The sequence below is a fragment of the Aphidius gifuensis genome, linkage group LG1 (genome assembly GCF_014905175.1).
Source record: "Aphidius gifuensis isolate YNYX2018 linkage group LG1, ASM1490517v1, whole genome shotgun sequence".
NCBI classification, from domain to species: Eukaryota; Metazoa; Arthropoda; class Insecta; order Hymenoptera; family Braconidae; genus Aphidius; species Aphidius gifuensis.
The window spans coordinates 17,845,949-17,870,809 of NC_057788.1; the positions used below are offsets into that span (position 1 = coordinate 17,845,949).

At 31.3% G+C, this 24,861-nt stretch overlaps 3 protein-coding genes across 10 annotated transcripts in view; all 3 read left to right on the top strand.

Annotated features, from left to right (window-relative positions):
- Positions 1-3,558: 3,558 nt before the first annotated feature.
- On the top strand, positions 3,559-7,426 carry LOC122850145 (pantothenate kinase 3). 7 transcript variants are annotated; one of them, XM_044149242.1, is made up of 10 exons: positions 3,559-4,315; positions 4,671-4,837; positions 5,117-5,295; positions 5,380-5,553; positions 5,635-5,802; positions 5,894-5,970; positions 6,036-6,212; positions 6,439-6,574; positions 6,633-6,746; positions 6,814-7,223. In XM_044149242.1, exons 2-10 carry the CDS (start codon positions 4,759-4,761, stop codon positions 6,859-6,861), a joined length of 1,152 nt encoding a protein of 383 aa, XP_044005177.1. In that variant the 5' UTR covers positions 3,559-4,315; positions 4,671-4,758; the 3' UTR covers positions 6,862-7,223. The 7 variants fall into 7 exon arrangements, with proteins under 7 accessions (XP_044005177.1, XP_044005169.1, XP_044005185.1 ...); XM_044149234.1 differs by having other exon boundaries at positions 3,587-4,315; positions 4,671-4,822; positions 6,421-6,574; positions 6,814-7,426; XM_044149250.1 differs by having other exon boundaries at positions 3,587-4,315; positions 4,671-4,822; positions 6,814-7,426.
- Positions 7,427-7,430: 4 nt separating this feature from the next.
- On the top strand, positions 7,431-9,305 carry LOC122850139 (dynein regulatory complex subunit 4). The gene is made up of 4 exons (XM_044149208.1): positions 7,431-7,698; positions 7,774-8,253; positions 8,325-8,753; positions 8,855-9,305. The coding sequence occupies exons 1-4, from the start codon at positions 7,696-7,698 to the stop codon at positions 9,119-9,121; spliced, it is 1,179 nt and encodes a 392-aa protein (XP_044005143.1). The 5' UTR covers positions 7,431-7,695; the 3' UTR covers positions 9,122-9,305.
- A 407-nt stretch (positions 9,306-9,712) lies between these two features.
- Positions 9,713-24,861, top strand: part of LOC122850270 — a 34,428-nt gene continuing 19,279 nt past the window's right edge. The window contains exon 1 of one of the 2 annotated variants that reach the window (XM_044149444.1): positions 9,713-9,886. The gene's annotated coding sequence lies outside the window, so the exon portion shown is untranslated. Of the gene's footprint in view, positions 9,887-14,364; positions 14,900-24,861 lie in introns of those variants that run through there. The other variant, XM_044149434.1, reaches the window with a different exon arrangement.

Genomic DNA, 24,861 nt, shown 5'->3' on the forward strand with positions numbered 1-24,861 from the left:
GTATGTCGTTTTATCATATTTATTATTATTATTTAGTCATTTTAACAAAAAAAAAAAAAATATATATATAAAAAAAAAAAAAAAGTACACATAGTCTGCACAGTATCCAATCCATAGCAAATCAAGAGCAAAACAAGAACAAAACCAGAACGTTTCAATAGCAAAACCAGAGCAAAACAAGAACAGAAAAAAAAATCATAAAAATTAATAAATAAACCTATTGTTGATAACTGTATGTCATTTTATCATATTTATTATTATTATTTAGTCATTTTAACCAAAAAAAAATGACATACAGTTATCAACAATAAGTTTATTTATTAATTTTTATGATTTTTTTTTTGTTCTTGTTTTGCTCTATTTTACTATAGTTGGTTTTGTTCTTGTTACTTATTACTATAATAACCTTTACTACTATATATTTTTGTTAATAACAAATAATAACAATAAATATGATAAACATAAAATTTATTTATTATTTTATGAAGTTTTCTTATTTTATGCAGCATTTCAGTAACCAGATTTTCGCCGCTAGTGAAGTGTCTTGCTGTTTTATGTCGACAGCAACATTTTCGAAATCGTATAAGTGACTAATTACGTTAAATTAATGTGTCTAAACTGTCAATGAAAATTTTAATATTTTATTATGTTGAATGTTCATGATCTGTGGTATTAATACAATTTAATTTGCTCAACTGATTCGTTCTTAAAGCGCCGAAATCATCTGTAATATTGTGAAGTAATATTGTTCGCGCCAGGTTGACTTGAATCGGCTAAACACAAAAATCCCTAGCGTGAAGGAATAGTAAATCCAGACCTTTTCCAGCACCCGTATTCTCAGGGCAAATTTTATACAATTTAGGGCTTCTTTTTGCCACTGATGGCGCTTATAAAATTTTTTTTATATAGATTTTACATATAAAAGCTCCACAAGCGCCACCAGTGGATGAAAAAAGCCCTAAATTGTAATGCCCTGTGAATACGGGTGCAGAGAAAAGCCAGACTTGTAAAAAAGACATTTATTTATAACAATAGCACTAACTATTAATAAACAATATTAAATTAATAAATTTTAATGACTTTTAGAGACTTTTTTATTGTTAAAATTAATTTTTCGCTTAAAAAAAAAAAAAAAAACATCAATCTCTGGCAATACAAAAGCCAGAGTAAAACCAGACAAAAGCCAGAGCAAAGCCAGAGGAAAACCAGACTTGTGAAAAAGACATTTATTTATAACAATCGCACTAACTATTAATGAACAATATTAAATTAATAAATTATAATGACTTTTAGAGACTTTTTTATTAATATAATTAATTTTTCGCGTGAAAAAAAAAAAAAAAACACATTAATCTCTGACAATACAAAAGCCAGAAGAAAGCCAGAGTAAAGCCAGAGTAAAACCAGACAAAAGCCAGAGTAAAGCCAGACTTGATGTGTTTTTTTTTCACGCGAAAAATTAATTATATTAATAAAAAAGTCTCTGGAAGTCATTAAAATTTATCAATTTAATATTGTCTGGCTTTTCTCTGGCTTTGCTCTGGCTTTTGTCTGGTTTAACTCTGGCTTTACTCTGGCTTTCCTCTGGCTTTTGTATTGCCAGAGATTGATGTTTTTTTTTTTTTTTCCACGCGAAACATTAATTATATTAATAAAAAAGTCTCTAAAAGTCATTATAATTTATTAATTTAATACTGTTTATTAATAGTTAGTGCGATTGTTATAAATAAATGTCTTTTTCACAAGTCTGGTTTTCCTCTGGCTTTCCTCTGGCTTTTGTATTGCCAGAGATTGATGTGTTTTTTTTTTTTTTTTAAGCGAAAAATTAATTTTAACAATAAAAAAGTCTCTAAAAGTCATTAAAATTTATTAATTTAATATTGTTTATTAATAGTTAGTGCTATTGTTATAAATAAATGTCTTTTTTACAAGTCTGGCTTTCCTCTGGCTTTGCTCTGGCTTTTGTCTGGTTTTACTCTGGCTTTACTCTGGCTTTCCTCTGGCTTTTGTATTGCCAGAGATTGATGTGTTTTTTTTTTTTTTTTTTGTGTTTTTTATTTATTTATTTATATAAAAAGCTATGGAAAAAATAGCTAAGAGAAGGATGTTGCCTACGTGTTAATTTCGATATTATTTTTTAATTTATTAATAGAGTTTATTAATTTCAATCAACAAAAAGCTATAGAAAAAATGGTAGCTAAGGAAAGGAGGTTGCCTACATGTTAATTTCTTTGGCTAAATTAATTTTGTAAAAATTAACATGTAGTAACTTCCTTTACTTAGCTACCATTTTTCCTATAGCTTTTTGTTTTTTTAAATAGAAAATGCAAAATGCTATGGGAAAAATGTCTAAGGGAAGGAAGTTGCTTACCCGTTATTTTCTTTGGCTATATTCATTTTGTAGAAATTAACAGGTAAGCATTATCGATTTCTTAGTCATTTATCAGTAGTCATTTAATTTATTATAATAAATTCCAAGCATAAAAAATTCATTTCATATAAAAAATATTCTATATCAATTCGAAAAATGCCGATAAATAGAATGTAGGTAAGATAGTTTACGAAAAAAGTCGGTCTTGTAGAAAGTATATCTCGTCCATGGACTTTAACACCTCCATGATCTCGTTGCGTTTTATCTTTCTTTCTGTCTCATTTTCTATGTCTTTCTACGACGAAAATTGGCCTTCTGCGCTGACTCCTCGGGCGTCTAGTAATAAATATAAGCCGCCTCCGCACCCGTCTTCACAGGGCATTACAATTTAGGGCTTTTTTCATCCACCGGTGACGCTCGTGGAGCTTTTATATGTAAAATCTATATAAAAAAAAATTTATAAGCGCCATCAGTGGCAAAAAAAAGCTCTAAATTGTATAAAATTTGCCCTGTGAATACGGGTGCAGATTCCTATGTAGTGCTGGGGCCCTGGATGTACGGTCCACTGGTTACAAAAAATAAGCCCCTACCGAAATACACAGAGTGCTATACCCCAGCACCCGTATTCAAAGGATGTTCTCATAAGGGCGTTTTTTTTCCGATGGTGGCGTTCGTGGAGCTTTTCTATGTGAAATCTATATGAAAAAAATTTTGTCAAGCGCCATCAGCGGAAAAAAAGCCCTAATGAGAACAATTTTGCCCCGTGAATACGGGTGCTGAGCCGTACTCTGCCGTCAAAAGTGTCGCCCAAGGTCTGTAGATTAATAAGACGGCTAGGATCAGCACCCGTATTCAGAGGATGTTCTGAATACTGTGCGCTTGTGAACTTTTTATATAGATTTTACATGGAAAAGCTTCACAAGCGCCACCATCGGAAAAAAAACGCCCTAATGAGAACATCCTCTGAATACGGGTGCTGCAGTCCAATTCACAGGGCATTACAATTTAGGGCTTTTTTCCTCTACTGGCGGCGCTTGTAGAGCTTTTGTATGTGAAATCTATATAAAAAAAATTTGACAAGCGCCATCACCGGCAAAAAAAAGCCCTAAATGCCCTAAATTGTAAAAAATTTGCCTTGTGAATTGGGCTGCATGAGATTTTACATACAAAAGCTTCACAAGCGCCGTGAGTGGTGAAAAAAAGCCTTAAATTGTAATGCCCTGTGAATTGGACTGCCGATAACCTTCCAAAGTAAACATCCAATTTCATTTAGAAAAATAAATAAACAACTTCATATGTAAAGTTCTATACTAAACAAAAAGTGTTTATAAAATAAGTATACTAACAATATACAATCATTGTAACTGTTTTACATTTCTTCAGAAACAATCATTTTTTTTTTACGTTCAACACAAAGTATAAATACAACTAATACATGAAGGAACAAATCTCAACAATAAGATCTGTTGAAAAGTATATACATAACGGCAATTCAATGTAAGGAAAAAATTAACTCAACTCGAACATTTTAAAAATAAAAAACTTGATGATCACGAAGCGTATTGAAATCAAAATGAGACATAGTAAATGACGCAAGTGATAAGAAGGCGTTCAAACTTTGAAATATTATCAATATATCCAAAGCAGTGGAAACAGACGAAAAAAAAAAGCGAGGAAGGGATACGATTTGTCAATCATGGTCAAATCAGTATACAAAAACGTCTTTTGATCAGTTTATTTTATATGCTACGTTTCAATCTATGTCAAATTTAACATAAATTATAATTGCATTTTGATAATATTTTGTACTCACTTCATCATCTCTAGATGATTATTTATTATAATTTTATCTTTTTATTAAAGTTTAAATTGAAGATAAAAAAATAAACGTGACAGTCAATTTAGTTGTAATTTCAAATTTGTGCATTCAAAAGCTATTAGAAGGTATAATCTTTTAACAATATTTTTATATTTACATTATAGGAGTTACATTATAGTAAGTTCAAAAAAAAAATTTTTATTCAACTTTGTCGAATGAAAAAAAACTGAAATTTTGACCTTTGATATCTCGTCAGCTGACGCTGATAATAAGTATTACATTATGTTTTTTAATTATTCAATTTCTAGTATTATTATTATAACTATTATTTTTATTATTATTATTTTTATTATTATTATTATTATTATTATTATTATTATTATTATTATTATTATTTTAATGTTCTTCACTTAATAGGAACGTATTATTTTAATTAATAAATGTTCTAATGATTTTCATTTTTTTAAAAATGTAATAAAGATTTCAAGCAGTTATGGAATTGGATTGATAAATAAATTGATACTGGACTATAAGTCCGTGTCTGTGATATATTTTTCTACATAAAATCATGGCATCAAATAGGCAGACAGGAGAACCATCAACGAGACAATCACATTTTCACCCACCACCTTGTGAGTCGATAAATTGTATGTGTGCCTTGACTAGAATGCATTTTTTTAAATTATCGTTTTAATCTAGTTCTTATATTTTTCCACTCTTATCATGCAGTTGACTTTATAATTTTTTAACAATAAGTAATACATTATTTAAAATTTAAAAGTATAATTTCAATTTTAATTATGCATTCATTTCGTGAGAGTAATTAATTTTTTCTTTTAAATTGAGTTACTCCATTTTATTTTTAATAGATAAATTTTCCTACGGATGTACAGTTGTAAATAATTTTACCAATCAATTTTTTCCAGCTATGCCATGGTTTGGCATGGACATTGGTGGGACATTGAGTAAGTTGGTTTATTTTGAGCCAAAAGACATCACAAGAGATGAAGCTGATGCTGAAGTTGAAGCTTTGAAAAATATTCGTAGATATTTAACCAAAAATTCAGCTTATGGCAAGACGGGCCATCGAGATGCTCATCTACAAGTATTATTATTAACTTTTTTTTTTTTTTTTTAAATAATTTTTTATTGTTGGTATTAATTAAATTGACTGAACATATATTTCTAGATGGATAATGTTTTTATCAGAGGAAGAAAAGGAACATTACATTTTATTAGATTTCCAACAAGTGAAATGGGAAATTTTTTAGCATTGGCTAAATCAAAAGGAATGGCTAATCTCGTGACAACTGTTTGTGCTACTGGTGGTGGTGCATACAAATTTGAAAATAATTTTAAAAAAGTAATAACATATATTTACTTAATGAAACTTAAAAAAATTATGAAACATTAATAATAATGACAGTATTTGTATGGTTTTCAGGAAGTTAATATGAGCCTAGCTAAATTTGATGAGTTGAATGCACTAATACGAGGGATGTTGTATATCGAGACAATAAATCCCCATGAATGTTATTACTGGTCTCATCCAACACAAGATGATCTTTGCCGAAAAGTTCCCTTTGATTTCTCGAAACCATATCCATTTCTTGTAATTATCAAATTAAACTCATATAAAATAGAGTAAAAAAAAAAAGCACAAAAAAATCACATATATAATCACATATATTTTTACATTACAGCTAGTTAATATTGGATCTGGTGTTAGCATTTTAGCCGTTTATGGTCCTGATAATTACAAAAGAATATCGGGAACGAGGTAACTTGAAAAAAAATTTCAAAAAAAATCTATATATAAATTAAAAATAAATTTATATTTTTTAGTTTAGGTGGAGGTACATTTTTAGGATTATGTTGTCTGTTAACTGGTTGCAATAGTTTTGAAGAAGCAATCGAATTAGCAACTGAAGGTGATAATACTAGAGTTGACAAATTAGTCAAAGATATTTATGGTGGTGATTACAGTCGTTTTGGGCTTCCAGGTGATCTTGTTGCCAGCAGGTAAAGTAATTATGGAAACTAAGCAAAAAATTAAAGTATTTCCTTTATTTATTTCCTTTTAATTTAGTACTTTAATCATAAATTTTTCCAGTAAATATAATCCATATTCATCTGCATCATCATTCACATACACTCTAACACAAGCTTCTTGTAGATAAATTTTATGAACACTTTTGCTCGTCTAATATTCGATCCCCTGTATGTTAAGTTTTCTCCATGTGTGCAGTTTTGGTCAGATGAATTCCGAGGATCGTAGAAATGCAGTGAGCAGAGAAGACTTGGCACGTGCAACACTTGTTACAATAACTAATAACATTGGATCGATCGCAAGAATGTGTGCTGTCAATGAAAATATAGAGAGGGTATTAATTAATGAAAACTAGTTTGTTATTTATATTTATTAAACTTTCATATTTACAGGTTGTTTTTGTCGGCAATTTTCTAAGAGTTAATCCAATATCAATGAAATTGTTAGCATATGCAATGGATTATTGGTCAAATGGTACAATGAAAGCACTGTTTTTAGAGCACGAAGTGAGTTAAATAATAAAAAAAAGTCTTTGTTCTAAATGTTTTTTTTTTTATTTTTTCTAATTTTTAGGGATATTTTGGAGCTGTTGGATGTTTATTGCTGAATGGTGGTAGCTGAAAAAATAATAAGCAACTTTATAGCATTCCAATTGTGTTTTAAGTAATTTACTTTTTTCCTTAATATTATTATTATATGGACGCTAAAAATTTTCTATGAAAATAAAAAAACTGTAAAGAACATACGATTTGAAAGATATTCTTCGTTCTTAGGCACAAATAATAAATATAGCTATAAAATAAAGGTCATAAATCATAATACAAGTTGCAAAAAAAAATAATCAATACTGGTTAATGAATTATGTTTAGTTGTGAAGCACAAAATTACATTTTGCTATCATTTGAATTAAATTCAGTAAAATTATATTTATGAAAAAAAAAAAAATAAATAGTTAATATTTGTAATATTTTCTATTTAAAAAACTGAGAATTCATATCTAAATAAATTTTTTAAATTAAAAAAAAAATTATATTGTACATAGAAAGATAATTACAAAAATATACATAACCGTGATAACTGCAAAGTAATAAAAATATAGTAATTACTGAAGCAATTTAATTTTATTACTGTTGTATCATTAATAAAAAACTAATAAATTCTTTCATAAATAAATTATTAGCTATGGGATATTTTTTTTCTTGTTTACTTAATTTATTTATTTATTTGTCATATTGTATTTTACTTTACAAAAAATGATAGTTCGTAAACATATTATAAGACAGGAATTAAAATTATGATTTTATATAAATATAGAATTTAAATTTTATATTATCAATTATTATACTTGCGTTGCTTAGCAACTGTCTTTGGCTGTCATAAGACTTTCGGCACTTGAATTCTTAGCAGAACTATTCCTCATTTTCCACTTTTCGTTGTTTATTTATATTTATAAAAATGGTTTGTATTTTATATTTAAATTCGATTCTATTCACTTTATTACAAAAGTGATGTATACTAAATATTTATATTTAGGCTCCAAAACGTTCAAAGGGAAAAACAATGGACTCAGTTGATGGTGTTGACACATCAAAAATGACTAGAGAACAACTTGAACTTTATTCACATAAAATACTTGAAGAAATGGAACGTGAAAGAGAGGAGAGAAATTATTTTCAACTAGAGAGAGACAATATCAGAAGGTATTGGGAAATAACGAGGCATCAACTTGAAGAAGCAAAATCTGAAATTCGTAACAAGGAAAGAAAAAACGAAGAACTTGCTGAAAAACATGAAAAAGAAATAAAATTGTTTAAACAAAAAGTTAAATATTTAATGTATGAACATCAGACAAATTTGTCTGAAACAAAAGCTGAACAAATGGTTGCACTGAAACTATCTCAGGATGATCATATTGAGCAAGAAAACCATTTGTTAAAAGACAAAGAAGACTTCCGAAAACTAATGAAAGAACAGGAACTTGCTCATGTCAATGAAGTTCGAGGCCTAAGAATGGTAAACTAAGTCATAATTTTTTTTATTAAAAAAACCATCAGTATTGCATTCTTAATTATTTTTATTCTTAGAATAGCACTAAAGACATGACGGAATTAATTCAAAAATTTGAATCCGAAGCAATGGAATTGGAAAAAAAATATGAAGAAAAATTTTCAAGTCAATATGAATCAATGCATTTACAGAAACAAATGGAAATCACCGAAGTTGAAGAACGAAAAAATATGCAAATATCGAGTTTAATCAAAAATCATGAAAAAGCTTTCGCTGAAATGAAAACATATTATAATGATATTACTCTGAATAATTTATCACTTATACAAAGCTTGAAAGAGCAAATAGAAGTTATGAAAATTAATGAAGAAAGAATAAAGAAACAAGTGCGAGATTTAACAGGCGAAAATAAAAAATTATTAACTGACTCGAAAAATTGTGAGGAACAGCTTAGCGAATTGAATCGACAACTGACCTACTATGGAAAAGATAAACTTTGCTTATCTGTGAGTATGTCATGTTATATATTTATTATAAAATAGATTAATTAATACAATTTAATAAAAAAATATAGACGTCGGAAACATTTAAACAAAATTTTTTTTAGAATACAAAAAAAAAAATTTCAGCAATTACTAAAGATTATGAAAACTTAAAATGGGAAAATGAAGTTTTAGAATTACGTTTTAATAAATGCCAACATGAACGTGATGAATTACACTCAAGATTTGTTTCATCAATTTTAGAAGTACAGAAAAAAAGTGGTCTTAAAAATGTTATATTGGAAAAAAAATTAGAAAAATTATCAAAGTTGTTGGAAGAACGTGATATTCATATTCAGCAGGTAGTTAATGATGGAAAACTTCGTACATAGAATTTGTGCCACAACTCGATTTTATTCTAATAAAATATTCAATAGTGGACTTAGTTTTTGCATAAAATTAACACTCGTTTAAAAACGCCCGTTACACACGTCAGTATAAGTCAAAATAAAAGTAAACAACGAAACTGAATAATTGAAAATATGAATATTTATAGTTTAATTCAACCACATGATTCACTTACACTTCTTATTAAAGGTCAATATAAACAAAATTGTTAGTAGGTATATTTTCCTTGTACCTAAAGGATTTTGGGTGCATTTGTTTATTCACAGATTACGTTTCGCCTTACATACGTATCGCTTTACTTTTTCCGCACCCGTATTCGAAGGATGGGGTGCACCAAGGTCCCTAGATGAGTTACTAGATTTAGACAGGTCATCCGCACTGAAATAAAATAAAACTGGAAGCCGAACTTCGTGTCGCCGAGAGAGAAACTCAATGGTTGGCCTGTTGTCCTTGTCGGTACAGTCACGTCAACTATAATTGGTTGAGACTACTGAAATATAATGTAACTTTTATACCGTGTAGTACTAGTTTGTTTTGACGTTGACTGTACAAGATTTAATGTGCGCATGCGTGAGTGAGAGGGAAAGCCAACCAATATATTGCTATCTCTGGCGACACTCCGTGCATTGGCTAAGCATAGGAGTTCACCTTCCAGTTTTATTATATTTCAGTGGTCATCCGAAGCTAGAATTTGAGACGCCATATTGGGGATCAGTAGTTGTGTGCATGCGTATATGTACACAAGATAGGTACGTATGTGTGCGTGGATAGTCACACACATTCACACATGTTTATCAATGTTTATATTTGACATTGTCTGACGTTCAATTGAATTGAATTTGTTAATTATAGATACTTGATATTTAATTATAAATACAATTTGTGTGATAATATTAGTACTCCTATATTCAAATAGACAAAGTTAAATTAATATACTATCATAATTATATTTTATTTCTAAGAAAAAAAAAAAAAAATTCGTTCAGGTTATTTTATTCAATAATATTTTATAAACATTAATATTCTTAGTATTATTTTATTTCATATTATTATATTGATCATTTATGATGTTCAGTTACGATATTGCTAATGATTTATTTTGTGACTGCAATTCATATAACTTGACGCCGTAGCAGTTTGAATTTGCGCGGCTCCGCCATATTGGGGATATCGACGATTTTACTTCGGATGACCTGTATATTGGGAATCATTCTAGGGACCTTGGGGTGCACACTGCAGCAGTTCAATTCACAGGGCATTACAATTTAGGGCTTTTTTCCTCCACTGGCGGCGCTTGTGAAGCTTTTGTATGGAAAATCTATATGAAAAAAATTTTACAAGCGCCATCAGCGGCAAAAAATAGCCCTAAATTGTGAAAAATTTGCCCTGTGAATTGGACTGCTGAAATATAATAAAACTGGAACCACTGGAACAGTGGAACTCTGCACCAGCAGTCCAATTCACAGGGCAAATTTTATACAATTTAGGGCTTTTTTTGGCCGCTGATGGCGCTTGTCAAATTTTTTTTATATAGATTTCACATACAAAAGCTCTACAAGCGCCGCCAGTAGAGGAAAAAAGCCCTAAATTGTAATGCCCTGTGAATTGGACTGCCGCAGTCCAATTCACAGGGCAAATTTTTTACAATTTAGGGCAGTTTTTGCCGCTGATGGCGCTTGTAAAACTTTTTTTATATAGATTTTACATACGAAAGCTTCACAAGCTCTGCCAGTGGAAGGAAAAAGCTCCAAATTGTAATGCCCAGCACCCGTATTCAGAGGATGTTCTCATTAGGGGGTTTTTTTCCGATGGTGGCGTTTGTGAAGCTTTTCTATATGAAATCTATATGAAAAAAATATTGTCAAGCGCCATCAGCGGAAAAAAAGCCCTAATGAGAACAATTTTGCCCCGTGAATACGGGTGCTGTGAATTGGACTGCAGGGGTGCGTTCCGTGGCTATCCAGTCCGTACGAACTTCAAAATAGCGACGAAAAAAATGAAAATTCTAATAATGTTAAAAGTTACTATGATACATCACTATAGCCAAAGAGAAGGCCTGCACCAGTGATGGGTAATTTGACGATTTTCGGGGTATCATACAATCATACGTATGATACGTATCATACGTATCATACTACATAAAGCGTATGATAGTTGAAAGTGCCCTCTTTTTTTATAAAATGAACTAAATGATTTATTAAACTCTCACTCACACTACTGTACAAAGCTGTCAAACTTTTTTTTTTATTACACGATAAATAATAAATAAATTCATCAACGTGTATAAAAAATTTTATTAGAATTAAAGCATTATACGAGAAAATAATTTAACAGTTAATATTATGACTTCTTTGAAAAATTGGCTCATGAGTTCGCCAGCACCCGTATTCACAGCGCAAATTTTATACAATTTAGGGCTTTTTTTTGCCACTGATGGCGCTTGTCAAATTTTTTTTATATAGATTTCACATACAGAAGCTTCACAAGCGCCGCCAGTGGAGGAAAAAAGCCCTAAATTGTAATGCCCTGTGAATACGGGTGCTGGAATATATTCAAGTATGCTATTATGATGAAAGAGGTCAACTTGGCAAATAGGTCTCCCAGATTCATATAATACGTTTCTCATGAAGAACAACAGGGAAAATATATTTGTGATATTGAGTGATGTTAAATTATCTGTGTGATTATAATCTCATAATTACTGTATTTATTATTTTTTTGTTGCAAGCTAATGAAACTATCTTTTTTCTTGGCATTTCATGATGTTCCTTAGAACTTGTCAAAACCCTCCTTGCCCACATATCATGTCTATTATCTCATTTTTTTATTGTAATTTTTGAGATTATTCAAATAAAATACACACAATCATTTTTCGTTAGTTGATTTATTAATGAATATTAATAAACTCTTGAGATTCCATATTATGTTGGATGTTGACATATTGTTTTTGGGCGCCAAATATGTGTATAATGGCGGATAGGCAAAATGGCGTCAGTAAAATAGTTTAAAAAGTGAAATGTAGAGGCGCTCTTAATGTATGATACATGACGTATGATAATGGAGATGTATCATACTGTATGATACAGTGTATGATACTGCTGTATGATACACCGGTATCATACCTACCCAACACTGGCCTGCACCCGTATTCAGAGGATGTTCTCATTAGGGCGTTTTTTTTCCGATGGTGGCGTTTGTGAAGCTTTTCTATGTGAAATCTATATAAAAAAAATTTTGTCAAGCGCCATCAGCGGAAAAAAAAAGCCCTAATGAGAACAATTTTGCCCCGTGAATACGGGTGCAGAGATTTATAAAAACTTAAAATATTAAGTATTACTATTTTTTTCAGGTTTAAGTTGACAGAGTTTCTATTTAATTATTTCAAATCTGTCGAATAAATTGGCTAACGTCAAATTTGATCAGATTATTTTCAAATGAAAAAAATCAGGTCTACCACAACAAAGGATCAAAATATTTCCAAACTCCGCCATTTTGAAGTTCGTACGGACTGGATAGCCACGGAACGCACCCCAGTATTCACTGGGGTCTGTTCGTAATGGCAATTCGACGGGGTTAGGGTTAGTAGGGATAAGTCAACACCGAACTATAACCCCGTCCGTTCGTAATGGCCGGAGTTAGTGTGTACGTAACCCTGCACCCGTATTCACGGGGCAAAATTGTTCTCATTAGGGCTTTTTTTCCGCTGATGGCGCTGGACAAAATTTTTTTTATATCGATTTCATATAGAAAGGCTTCACAAACGCCACCATCGGAAAAAAAACGCCCTAATGAGAACATCCTCTGAATACGGGTGCTGGCATATAAACGAATTCGGATCATTTTATCGTGTACAATTTTATTATGTTTACAACTTTTTGATATTATTCAAACGAATTCTATTTTTCTAGCAATTGCTTAAGATTTTACAATAATAAATCTTGTTTATATTATTGAAAAAAATAAGACACCGATTCGGATTTGTTAATATGCCAGGGTTAAGTGAACACTAACTCCATCCATTACGAACGGACAGGGTTATAGTTCGGTGTTAACTTATCCCTACTAACCCTAACCCTGCCGAATTGCCATTACGAACGGACCCCTGGGCATTACAATTTAGGGCTTTTTTCATCTACCGGTGGCGCTTGTGGAGCTTTTATATGTAAAATCTATATAAAAAAAATTTTTTAAGCGCTATCAGTGGCAAAAAAAAGCCCTAAATTGTATGAAACTTGCCCTGTGAATACAAGTGCTGGAGCACTGTCAATACGTTGAATGTTTTTTATTCATTTTATTCACATCATCAGGTGCCGTATTCACAGGGCACATTAAAATAATTTTTCAAAATAAATTAGAGCTCCTATAGATTCTCAATAAAAAGGAATAATCAATTTATAATTAATAATTAATTATTACTTTTTTTATTATATTCGAAAAAAGTTGTTTATATATTATTTATCATTGTTTATGACCTATAGAAAGAAATCATGTACATTAAGGCTTTTTCTCGGTAGTTTATTTTTGTTCACTTTGATGTGCATGATCATACACATGCGCATATTATGCAAACTTGTGAAGAAAACAATGGCGTCTAGTAAGTAGTTCTTAAAAGATGAGAATTTAAACTAATTAAAACATAACTAATCCAGCCCCTTATGTTCTAAGCTGTTGCAAACTGACTTTTTGCTGACTGCGCATTCAACTACGCATGCGCAAAAACAAATGGACAAAAGAAAGCACCTTTTCAAAAATTTTACTTGATTCCTCGGCTTCAGCGCAATTGCACGGTCAGAATGCGTGAAAAAGAACTGGTCACCGAACGCTGCCCATGGAGGTGAATATTCTCCAGAAGCCCGCAGTCCAATTCACAGGGCATTACAATTTAGGGCTTTTTTCCTCCACTGGCGGCGCTTGTGAAGCTTTTGTATGTAAAATCTATATAAAAAAAATTTTACAAGCGCCATCAGCGGCAAATAATAGCCCTAAATTGTAAAAAATTTGCCCTGTGAATTGGACTGCGGGTAGGGACATTGAATACTTGCATGCAATCATACGAGCGCACAAAAAAAACACCAATGTTTGCGCACTTGCATTCGTAGGATTGCACGTACGCACGCGAGAAAAAAAATCGGCGTGTGCATGCTTCATTTACCATATTATATTCAATATTGTTATTATTATTAATAGACAAATCAAAACAAATGGTTTATGTATGTTGTGTCATATTCAGTGATAATTCTTTATCAAAATATTTTGTTTAAATTAATAAAACGGTGACAACAAAACTATCCAAAAATGAGTGACGACGTAAGTCAATATTTCTTTAAATAATATTGTTTCAAACTATCATTTATTCATTATTTATTATACATTGGTTTATCATCTGCTTTTTTCAGTAAAGAATGATTAAAGCTATTAGTGGCCACAACAAATACAAATTGACATTAACTGTAAGAAGTTAACAGCCTTCTGAAATTGAGTGATCCTGTGAACGTAATTTGAAATGCAACTGGTCTTTTATATTGAGAAGAAGAGAGTGAAGATATAGTATATATAAAAACCATAAAACGCCACTTTGGGTGCTTCAATGTTCGCGCATGTGCATAAGGTTTCTCATGATCTTCTGCCGGTTTTACTCTAGGTATTAGGCACCGAGGTCCCTAGATGAGTTACTGGATTTAGACAGGTCATCCGAAGCTAGAATTTGGGACGCCATATTGGGGATCAGTAGTTGTGTGCATGCGTATATGTACACAAGATAGGTACGTATGTATGCGTGGATAGTCACACACATTCACACATGTTTATCAATGTTTATATTTGACATTGTCCGACGTTGAATTGAATTTAATTTGTTAATTATAGATACTTGATATTTAATTATAAATGCAATTCGTGTGATAATATTAGTACTCCTATATTCAAATAGACAAAGTTAAATTAATATACTATCATAATTATATTTTATTTAAAAGAAAAAAAAAAAAAATTTCGTTCAGGTTATTTTATTCAATAATATTTTATAAACATTAATATTCTTATTATTATTTTATTTCATATTAATATATTGATCATTAATGATGATTACAGATGCAAAAAAAAATTTTAATCATTTATTTTGTGACTGCAATTCATATAACTTGACGCCGTAGCAGTTTGAATTTACGCGGCTCCACCATATTGGGGAATCGACGATTTTACTTCGGATGACCTGTATATTGGGAATCATTCTAGGGACCTTGGGTGCGTTCCGTGGCTATCCAGTCCGTACGAACTTCAAAATGGCGGAGTTTGGGAATATTTTGATCCTTTGTTGTGGTAGACCTGATTTTTTTCATTTGAAAATAATCTGATCAAATTTGACGTTAGCCAATTTATTCGACAGATTTGAAATAATTAAATGGAAACTCTGTCAACTTAAACCTGAAAAAAATAGTAATACTTAATATTTTAAGTTTTTATAAATCTCTGGCCTTCTCTTTGGCTATAGTGATGTATCATAGTAACTTTTAACATTATTAGAATTTTCATTTTTTTCGTTGCCATTTTGAAGTTCGTACGGACTGGGTAGCCACGGAACGCACCCCTTGTTAGGCACTGAAATATAATAAAACTGGAATAAGAAGGTGAACTCCTATGCTCAGTGTTGGGTAGGTATGATACCGGTGTATCATACAGCAGTATCATACACTGTATCATACAGTATGATACATCTCCATTATAATACGCCATGTATTATTAGAGTGGGTATAAGCATTAAGAGCGCCTCTACATTTAACTTTTTAAACTATTTTACTGACGCCATTTTGCCTATCCGCGATTGTACGCATCAAAGTCTGCAGTCCAATTCACGGGACATTACAATTTAGAGCTTTTTTTCTCCACTGGCGGCGCTTGTAGAGCTTTTATATGTGAAATTTATATAAAAAAAATTTGACAAGCGCCAACACCGGCAAAGAAAGCCCTAAATTGTAAAAAATTTGCCCTGTGAATTGGACTGCTGTAGATTAATAGACGGCTGGGATCAGTTCACAGGGCATTACAATTTAGGGCTTTTTTCCTCCACTGACGGCGCTTGTGAAGCTTTTGTATATAAAATCTATATAAAAAAAATTTTACAAGCGCCATCAGCGGCAAAAAATAGCCCTAAATTGTAAAAAATTTGCCCTGTGAATTGGACTGCAGGTCGTCGCATGACTCAGTGCGCATGCGCGGTCAGCCATGTTTGGTGCTATTCCCCACTACTAATGTTCACCACAACATGTAAACAAACAGTGTATGGCATGTCAATAAAATTTCCAATTGAAAATTTAATCGTTTATTTATTGAATAAATATTGTACGTCAATGTTGTGCGATCGGTTGCTTTCCCCAGAGATTCAGATCGTCGTCGAAAATGATCTACTGGTGCTGGTGTGAGCCAAATAAAACCAAGCTCAAGGTTATGTGATGTAAGTTTATTTCTTTACATAATTTTCTTTTTTCTGATCAAAATTATTAGTTTACTAGTTAAAAAATATTGATATTCACAGATATATTTATGAAAATCCATTATGATGAATCTCAATATGAACAACATCGTTAGGATGGCTCAAAAAAAATTAAAACCAAATGCAGTACCAACTTTGTTTGGTGATGTTTTGATAGACTATTTGAGTAAAATCCACCAAAATAAAAGTAACGTGAGTAAGAAAAAACATTGAATTTTAACTTATATTAAAGTTGTCTTGATAAAAAAATATTAATAGTTATTTTTTTTTAGTACATGATGTTAGTTGGACTTCATTTGAATCACTAAAGCAGTTGTCAACAATAAACTTAGGTAATTCTTTTTCCAGACCATTTTTCAAAAAATGAATTGACGCATAGAAGGACGTCGGAGTTAACTTGATGAAACTTAGAAAAAATAAGAAGCCCTGTGGTCTATTGGTCAAGGCGTTTGCCCGGAAAGCAAAAGACCCGGGTTCGATTCCCGGCGGGGGAACTTCGTTATTTTTTCTAAGTTTCTGGTTTTTTTCAAAACCGATTTTAGGTTTTTAGGTTTCAACCTAAACCCAACTCCGCTGACCATCTATTCAGCAATTTAAAAATCGATTTTAGGTTTTTAGGTTTTTTAGGTTTTTAGGTTTACATAATGCTTGATGTAATTATAGATGAATATACCACTGACAACAAAAAGAGTTTATTCAAGTTACCAAAGTCTTACAATACCAAATCTTTACCAAGTGATGAGCAGCAGATTGAATTGCCACTAGTAAACTTAGATGAGGATCATTTAGTATCAATTTTTACTCATAATATTTATCCTGATACTTTCAACAGTTTTTTATCAATTCTTGCTGATGAATTACAAGCAGAAATAATGAAAAAATATAATAAAGGAGTTGTTAAATTTAATTTCATGCTTCAAAATTAACATCGTCTTTATCACCATAAAATTTCGAGTTTAAACTAGGAAGTAGAAAGCTTAAAGAAAATAAATATTAGTTTAGACTGTGAATTACGAGTTGAATAAGAAAAAAGGATACAGTCAGAAAGACAACGAGAAAAAATTAAAAACAAGTTTAACAAGCTTCTTAATGTATTCGAAAAATTGTCCATTTTTAAAAAACCTTTTAATTGAGTTATTTTATATTTACTTATTCATAGTATGCGACAGGCAAAAGCCTACTGAAGCCAGAAAAATATATTTTGTTGTCAGATAAAAAATTGTATTCGATTATTTTATTTTTATATTAAAAAAGAAAAAATTATATTTTTCGAGTAACTTTTGTTTCACTTTTTTACAACTATTTATATTAAACTGTCTGCTAACTTTGTCAATTTTTCAGAATATTCAATTAATTATTAATTGAAAAAAATTAAGTGTTAACTTCTTGTTATATACTGTTTCTGTTATAGACCAGATGTAAGCTATAAAGATGATTTAAATAATGCGCGCCTAAAAGTCGGCCATGTTTGGTGCTTGTGCGACGACCTGGGGTGCGTTCCGTAGGGGGACCGCGGTCCTTTTTGGCCATTGTTGGCCATAATCAGAGTGAATCCATAAAAGTTAAAAATCTCCCTAGGAATCCCTAAAAAATAACCAGTCTCATGTATACTTTTTTTTACACCTTTCTATGTATGTATTGTTAATGTTGTGGATGTGGTGCTTACTGGATTTTGTACTGAATAAAATTATTAAAACAATAAATTTGTTAATAACCGTTAACAAAATGAAAAGAAAAATTCCACTTCAAACACATTATCTATTGACTGATGTAGGCAGTAATTGTTGTTTTTGTTGAAAATGAACAGCAACATCAGCCAGTTTAAGATCTTGAAAAATAACAAAAATATAAGTGCTGCCCTAACCTTACATTTGAGTTATGATAGGTTTTGAAGCATTAACTTTGAAAAGAAATACAATTTACAGGCTAAATAATTGAGATAACAACAATATACACCTACTATTTTAATTGACAATTTTTCCTTTGATGCCAAATTATTTTTTTCTCTATAATACGTTAATCATATTTTTCGGTGTTTACGTTTGCTTATGTTTGTTTACGTTTTCTAATACATAGCAGTGCTGACACTATAACGAAATTAAATTCACCATGATAGACCACGCCTATTTTTGGTAGACCGCGGTTCTCTACGGAACGCTTCCCTGATCCCAGCCGTCTTAAGGCGTGTGGCCACTAGCATAGTTTTTCGAACAAGTTCTATGCCATAGTCCATTTATTACTAGAAACATCTAGATTATTCCCAGTTATCACTGAAAAAGTCAGTTGTTTCTGGTAATAAATGAACTATGGCATAGAACTTGTTCGAAAAACTATGCTAGTGGCCACACGCCTTTATTTATCTACAGACCTTGGTACGCATATTTGGCGCCCAAAAACAATATGTCAACATCCAACATAATATGTAATCTCAAGGATTTATTAATATTTATTAATAAATCAACTAACAAAAAATGATTGTTTGTATTTTATTTGAATAATCTCAAAAATTACAATAAAAAAATGAGATAATAGACATGATATGTGGGCAAGGAGCGTTTTGACAGGTCTAAGGAACAGTGTTGTCAAACTCGGTAGCCATCTTCCCACTAAAAATGTTATGAAAAACCACTAGATTGAGCTACTTACCCACTAAACTTTTAAAAACTTTAAAATTTACTCAAAAAAGCAAAAAAAAAAAAAAAAGGAAATGAATTGTAATTTTTTTTTTTAATTTTATTATTATTTTACAGATATACTGTCGATACATTTTATATGTATTTTTTTTTTCTTATGATATGATAATGAAATATTAATATGCGTTTTATATATCTATATATGTTTAAATATTGTTAGTAATTTTATATTAAAATATTAATATACATTTTATAAATATGTATATAATCGTAAAGAATTTAAAAAATAATATTTTTATGCTTCAAATAAAGTCTTGACCTTCTTCTTCTTCTTCTTCTTCTTCTTTGTTCTTCTTTGTATTGTTCTTTGACACCATCAGCAGTCCAATTCACAGGGCATTACAATTTAGGGCTTTTTTCCACCACTCACGGCGCTTGTGAAGCTTTTGTATGTAAAATCTATATAAAAAAAATTTTTACAAGCGCCATCAGCGGCAAAGAAAAGCCCTAAATTGTAAAGAATTTGCCCTGTGAATTGGACTGCTGAACCAATTACAAGTTTAGAATCAAACAACTTGAAAATGTAACCAGTGAAATCTACCCACTAAAAAACCAACAAAAAAAAAATTTCCCACTAAAAAAACCACTAAACAAAAACTGCCCACTAGATTACCCACTAAATCTGAAAAAAACCACTAAATTTAGTGGGAAAACCACTAATCTGGCAACACTGCTAAGGAACATCATTAAATGCCAGGAAAAGAGATAGTTTCATTAGCTTGCAAAAAAAAAATAATAAATACAGTAATTATGAGATTATAATCACACGGATAATTTAACATCGCTCAATATCACAAATATATTTTCCCTGTCGTTCTTTATGAGGAACGTATTATATTAATCCGGGAGACCTATTTGCCAAGTTGACCTCCTTCATCATATTGACATACTTTAATATATTCCAGGCAAACTCCTGAGAGAATTTTTTTAAGAAGTCATAATATTAACTGTTAAATTATTTCCTTGTATAATGTTTTAATTCTAATAAAATTTTTTATACACGTTGATAGTTTTATTTATTATTTACCGTGTAATAAAAAAAACAGTTTGACAGCTGTGTACAGTGGTGTGAGTGAGAGTTTAATAAATCATTTAGTTCATTTTATAAAAAAAAGAGGGCAGTTTCAACTATCATACACTTTATGTAGTATCATACGTATGATTGTATGATACCCCGAGATAGCAATATATTGGTTGGCTGTCCTTCTCACTGACGCATGCGCACATTAAATTTTGTAAAGTCAACGTCAAAACCTAGTATTACATGATATAAAAGCTACATTATCTTTCAGTAGTCTCATATAATTATAGTTGACATGACTGTACCGACAAGAGCAACAGGACAACCATTGAGTTTTTCTCTCGGCGACACGGAGTTCGGCTTCCAGCAGTCCAATTCACAGGGCATTACAATTTAGGGCTTTTTTCCTCCACTGGCGGTGCTTGTGGAGTTCTTGTATGTGAAATCTATAAAAAAAAAATTTTACAAGCGCCATCACCGGCAAAAAAAGCCCTAAATTGTAAAAAATTTGCCCTGTGAGTTGGACTGCAGTTTTATTATATTTCAGTGGTATTAGGTGCTTTTTTTGTGTATTTATTTTTTTTCGCTTCAATGCGCATGTCATGCGAACTTGAGAAGAGAACAGTAGCATCGAACATATAATTCTTAAGAAATATAAATTAAAATATTGCTGATCCAGCTCCTCATGTACTACACTATGATGAAAAGCGGTGTCTCCACGCTATAGAAATCTCATGCAAGTTTTTGCAGCAAGATCTTGCACGAAAAAATCGAACATGTTCTATTGCCAGTGATAGTCTTGCGAGGCTTTTTAAGGCTGATTTCCACCAAAATTCTAGTAATTATCTAGTGATGATAGATCTTGCAAGCATTTCTATAGCGTCGAGACACCGCTATAGTTTTGCAAGGCTTTTTAAGGCTGATTTTAACCAAAATTCTAGTAATTATCTAGTGATGATAGATCTTGCTGCAAGATCTTACGAGCATTTCTATAGCGTGGAGACACCGCTTTGATTTTTTTTACCATTTATTTTTGCGCATGCGCAGTTGAATGCGCAGTCAGCAAAAAGTCAGTTTACAACTGCGTAGGACATGAGGGGCAGCACGTAGCAAAAAGTTTTATAAACATTTCTATAAAACGTTTTTATAAAAATTTTTATACAAATTTTTATACAAATTCTTATATAGATTTGGCGCTTTTTTTATAGAATAAATCCTTAAATAAAAAAAGTATTGGTGTCATGGCGTCGCATTTTGCGTGCACATCCAAATTTGAACTTGGCGCTTCATTTTTCAAACTTAGCGCCTCATTTTTGAATTTACTGGAATCTGATTGGGGTATCAGAAGGTCACGTGCATGTCGTATAAATTGATTTTACCTCAAAAACAACGACAAAAATAAAATATTTGCTCTAAAATGTTCATATACAAACGCATGGGGTCTTTTTAATTGAATTCTTATCTAATTTAAAGAAAAGAGCAGAATAGCTATTTTGCACTCATAAAATCGGAATTCATACATCAATAATAATAACAAATTATTGTGAATTAAAATTTAGAGTAAGCTATTTCTTCTTACAATAAATAGCAGATGATGACAGACCATAGATGAAAAAAAATTGTTGAACGACAATTATTTATTAACAGTTGCATATTGCCTTCAATAAAAAATATTTTTAAAATTTTAAACAATTTTTTATTATTTTTGATGAGAAAGACGTGAGCTAAAAAATTTTAATTTACAATCTATGTTATTGTTATTGAGGTGTAACTTTTTATTTTATTGATACAAGTTGTAGCTTCTCCCTGGTGGAAATATTACTCCGGCATTACTCCTGCAGTCCTGCATTACTCCGACATGAGATTGATGCCGGAGTAATTTCGTCGGCATGAAATTAGTACCGGCAAAATTATTTCGGCATGAGATCAATGAAGGAGACAAAAATCCAGCATTGATCTCATGTCAGAGTAATTTCTGAAGAAATGGACCAAAACCGGAGTAATGCCGGAGAAATATTTCCACCAGAATTGCCCTTTTCTTTGAAATAGATAGGAAATAAATGGAAAAAGGATCCATCATTTAAAGCGTCTGTCTATTGTATAAACATTTTTTGGAGTAACTTTTTTTTTTTTTTGTCGTTATTCTTCAGGTGAATAATTCCGATGTTAATAGCACAAATTAATACAAAATAATTCTGATCATTTAGCAACTTTTGCATGTTCCGAGTCAATTTGAAAAAAATTAACCTGTCCTCTACCTTTCAATAACGTGTAAATAAAATAATTGTTGACATTATTAAAAATTAGTACAAATCAAAAGGCTTTTAATTTCGTATCCGCGGGCTGGGCTCAAGCATTCTATTAGTCATCGTCAAATATTATTTATAAATTAATTTTTTCTCTACCCGGGAATATAGCTAAGGAAAGGACGTAGCTAAAAAATTAATTAGTAATCTCAATTAATTCCTTCGCTTAATTTCTTCAAATTAATTAGTAATTTTTATAAAAATCCTGAGAGCCGCGGTCCAATTCACAGGGCATTACAATTTAGGGCTTTTTTCCTCCACTGGCGGCGCTTGTAGAGCTTTTGTAGGTGAAATCTATATAAAAAAAATTTTACAAGCGCCATCACCGGCAAAAAAAAGCTCTAAATTGAAAAAATTTGCCCTGTGAATTGGACTGCTGTATAAAGCGGTGTCTCCACGCTATAGAAATGCTTGCAAGATCTTGCAGCAAGATCTTTCATCACTCGATAATAATACTGCGGCGCAGTAAACGAAAAAATATTGTGATAAAATAAACTTAAGGGATTACCCCCGCATATCTAGAGACCTCTTGCGTATGAAATTTAGAAACATAATATTTCTATGAGTGCGAACGAGATAAAAAAGAAAGAGAAAATCTTGTTTCTCACTTCAACTTGAGTATTTAGACAAAGACAAAAATTTATTTTTATTTATTGTAAAATAAAAAGGTCTCAAAGCCCTATTAATTTTTATATCAAAACTTTCCTTATTGTTTCCTCTATCTATCTGTAGTTTTTGAAAAAGCTATCTGCGTTTTCCATAAAATGGCTAACCAGGTTTCTAAAAACTAAACCGGACTCTCCATAAGAACCTATGTATAACCTTCAAAAAAGTAGCCTACTTTAGTAATTAATTACTAAGTAATTAGCTACAAGAAAATTATCAAAAAATTTGAGCGTATGTATTATTATTTCATTAATCTGCTCAAAAAATTTCAAGGCTCTATCTGCGTTTTTGATTGGTGGTGGTAATCCCTCAAAAGTAACTAGAGGTTACTGTAGATATTGTAAACAACGAAAACAGCCTTATTGCATATGCCATTTACTTTTGTTATTTATTACAGTTGTGAATAGTATTTTTATAATTATTATTAATAATTAAACAATAATAATTTATTGATTTGTGCCTATAAAAATACATGAACAAAGAATCATGTCTACCACAACAAAGTATCAAAAATTTTCTATGATCACAATCTTGAACTTCCGGGTTTCCGAATGCTTTTTGGAACGTCCTCCATGCATCCAATATATTGCTATCTCTAGCGACACTCCGTGCATTGGCTAAGCATAGGAGTTCACCTTCCAGTTTTATTATATTCATGGAGGTGTTAATTTCCATGATTATGGGTGCGTTCCGTGGCTATCCAGTCCGTACGAACTTCAAAATGGCGACGAAAAAAATGAAAATTCTAATAATGTTAAAAGTTACTATGATACATCACTATAGCCAAAGAGAAGGCCAGAGATTTATAATAACTTAAAATATTAAGTATTACTATTTTTTTCAGGTTTAAGTTGACAGAGTTTCTATTTAATTATTTCAAATCTGTCGAATAAATTGGCTAACGTCAAATTTGATCAGATATTTTCAAATGAAAAAAATCAGATCTACCACAACAAAGGATCAAAATATTTCTAAACTCCGCCATTTTGAAGTTCGTACGGACTGGATAGCCACGGAACGCTCCCTATATTTCAGTGGTCGTGCTATATAACCATGAAGACTAGAAATTCAGGAGGACTTAGGGTGCGAACTCACGACACGCAAAAGTTTGCGTTTTATCATGGCTGCCGTAATTCTAAACTTGGCTGCCGGAATTTTAAACATGGCGCCTCCGTGATTCAAGCTTTGAACACTAGATACACTACACACACACATTACACACAACTACATTTTTCAGTGATATTTTGGTAACATATAGTAAGTTCTAGTGATTTAAACGCGCGTGTGAATTTACCCGCTCGACATTGTCGAGCGGGTGGATTAAATCACGGAGGCGCCATGTTTAGAATTACGCCAGCCATGATAAAACGCAAACTTTTGCGTGTCGTGAGTTCGCACCCTTACTCCCTATCTCGCTCAGAGAACCGTTCCCGCCAGATAATATATAAGTATAACGTGCGACTTTGTATCGCACTGCACAATACAAACATACTCTGACAAACATTAATAGAGCATTATACACATGATGTTTGTCAGAGTATGTTTGTAT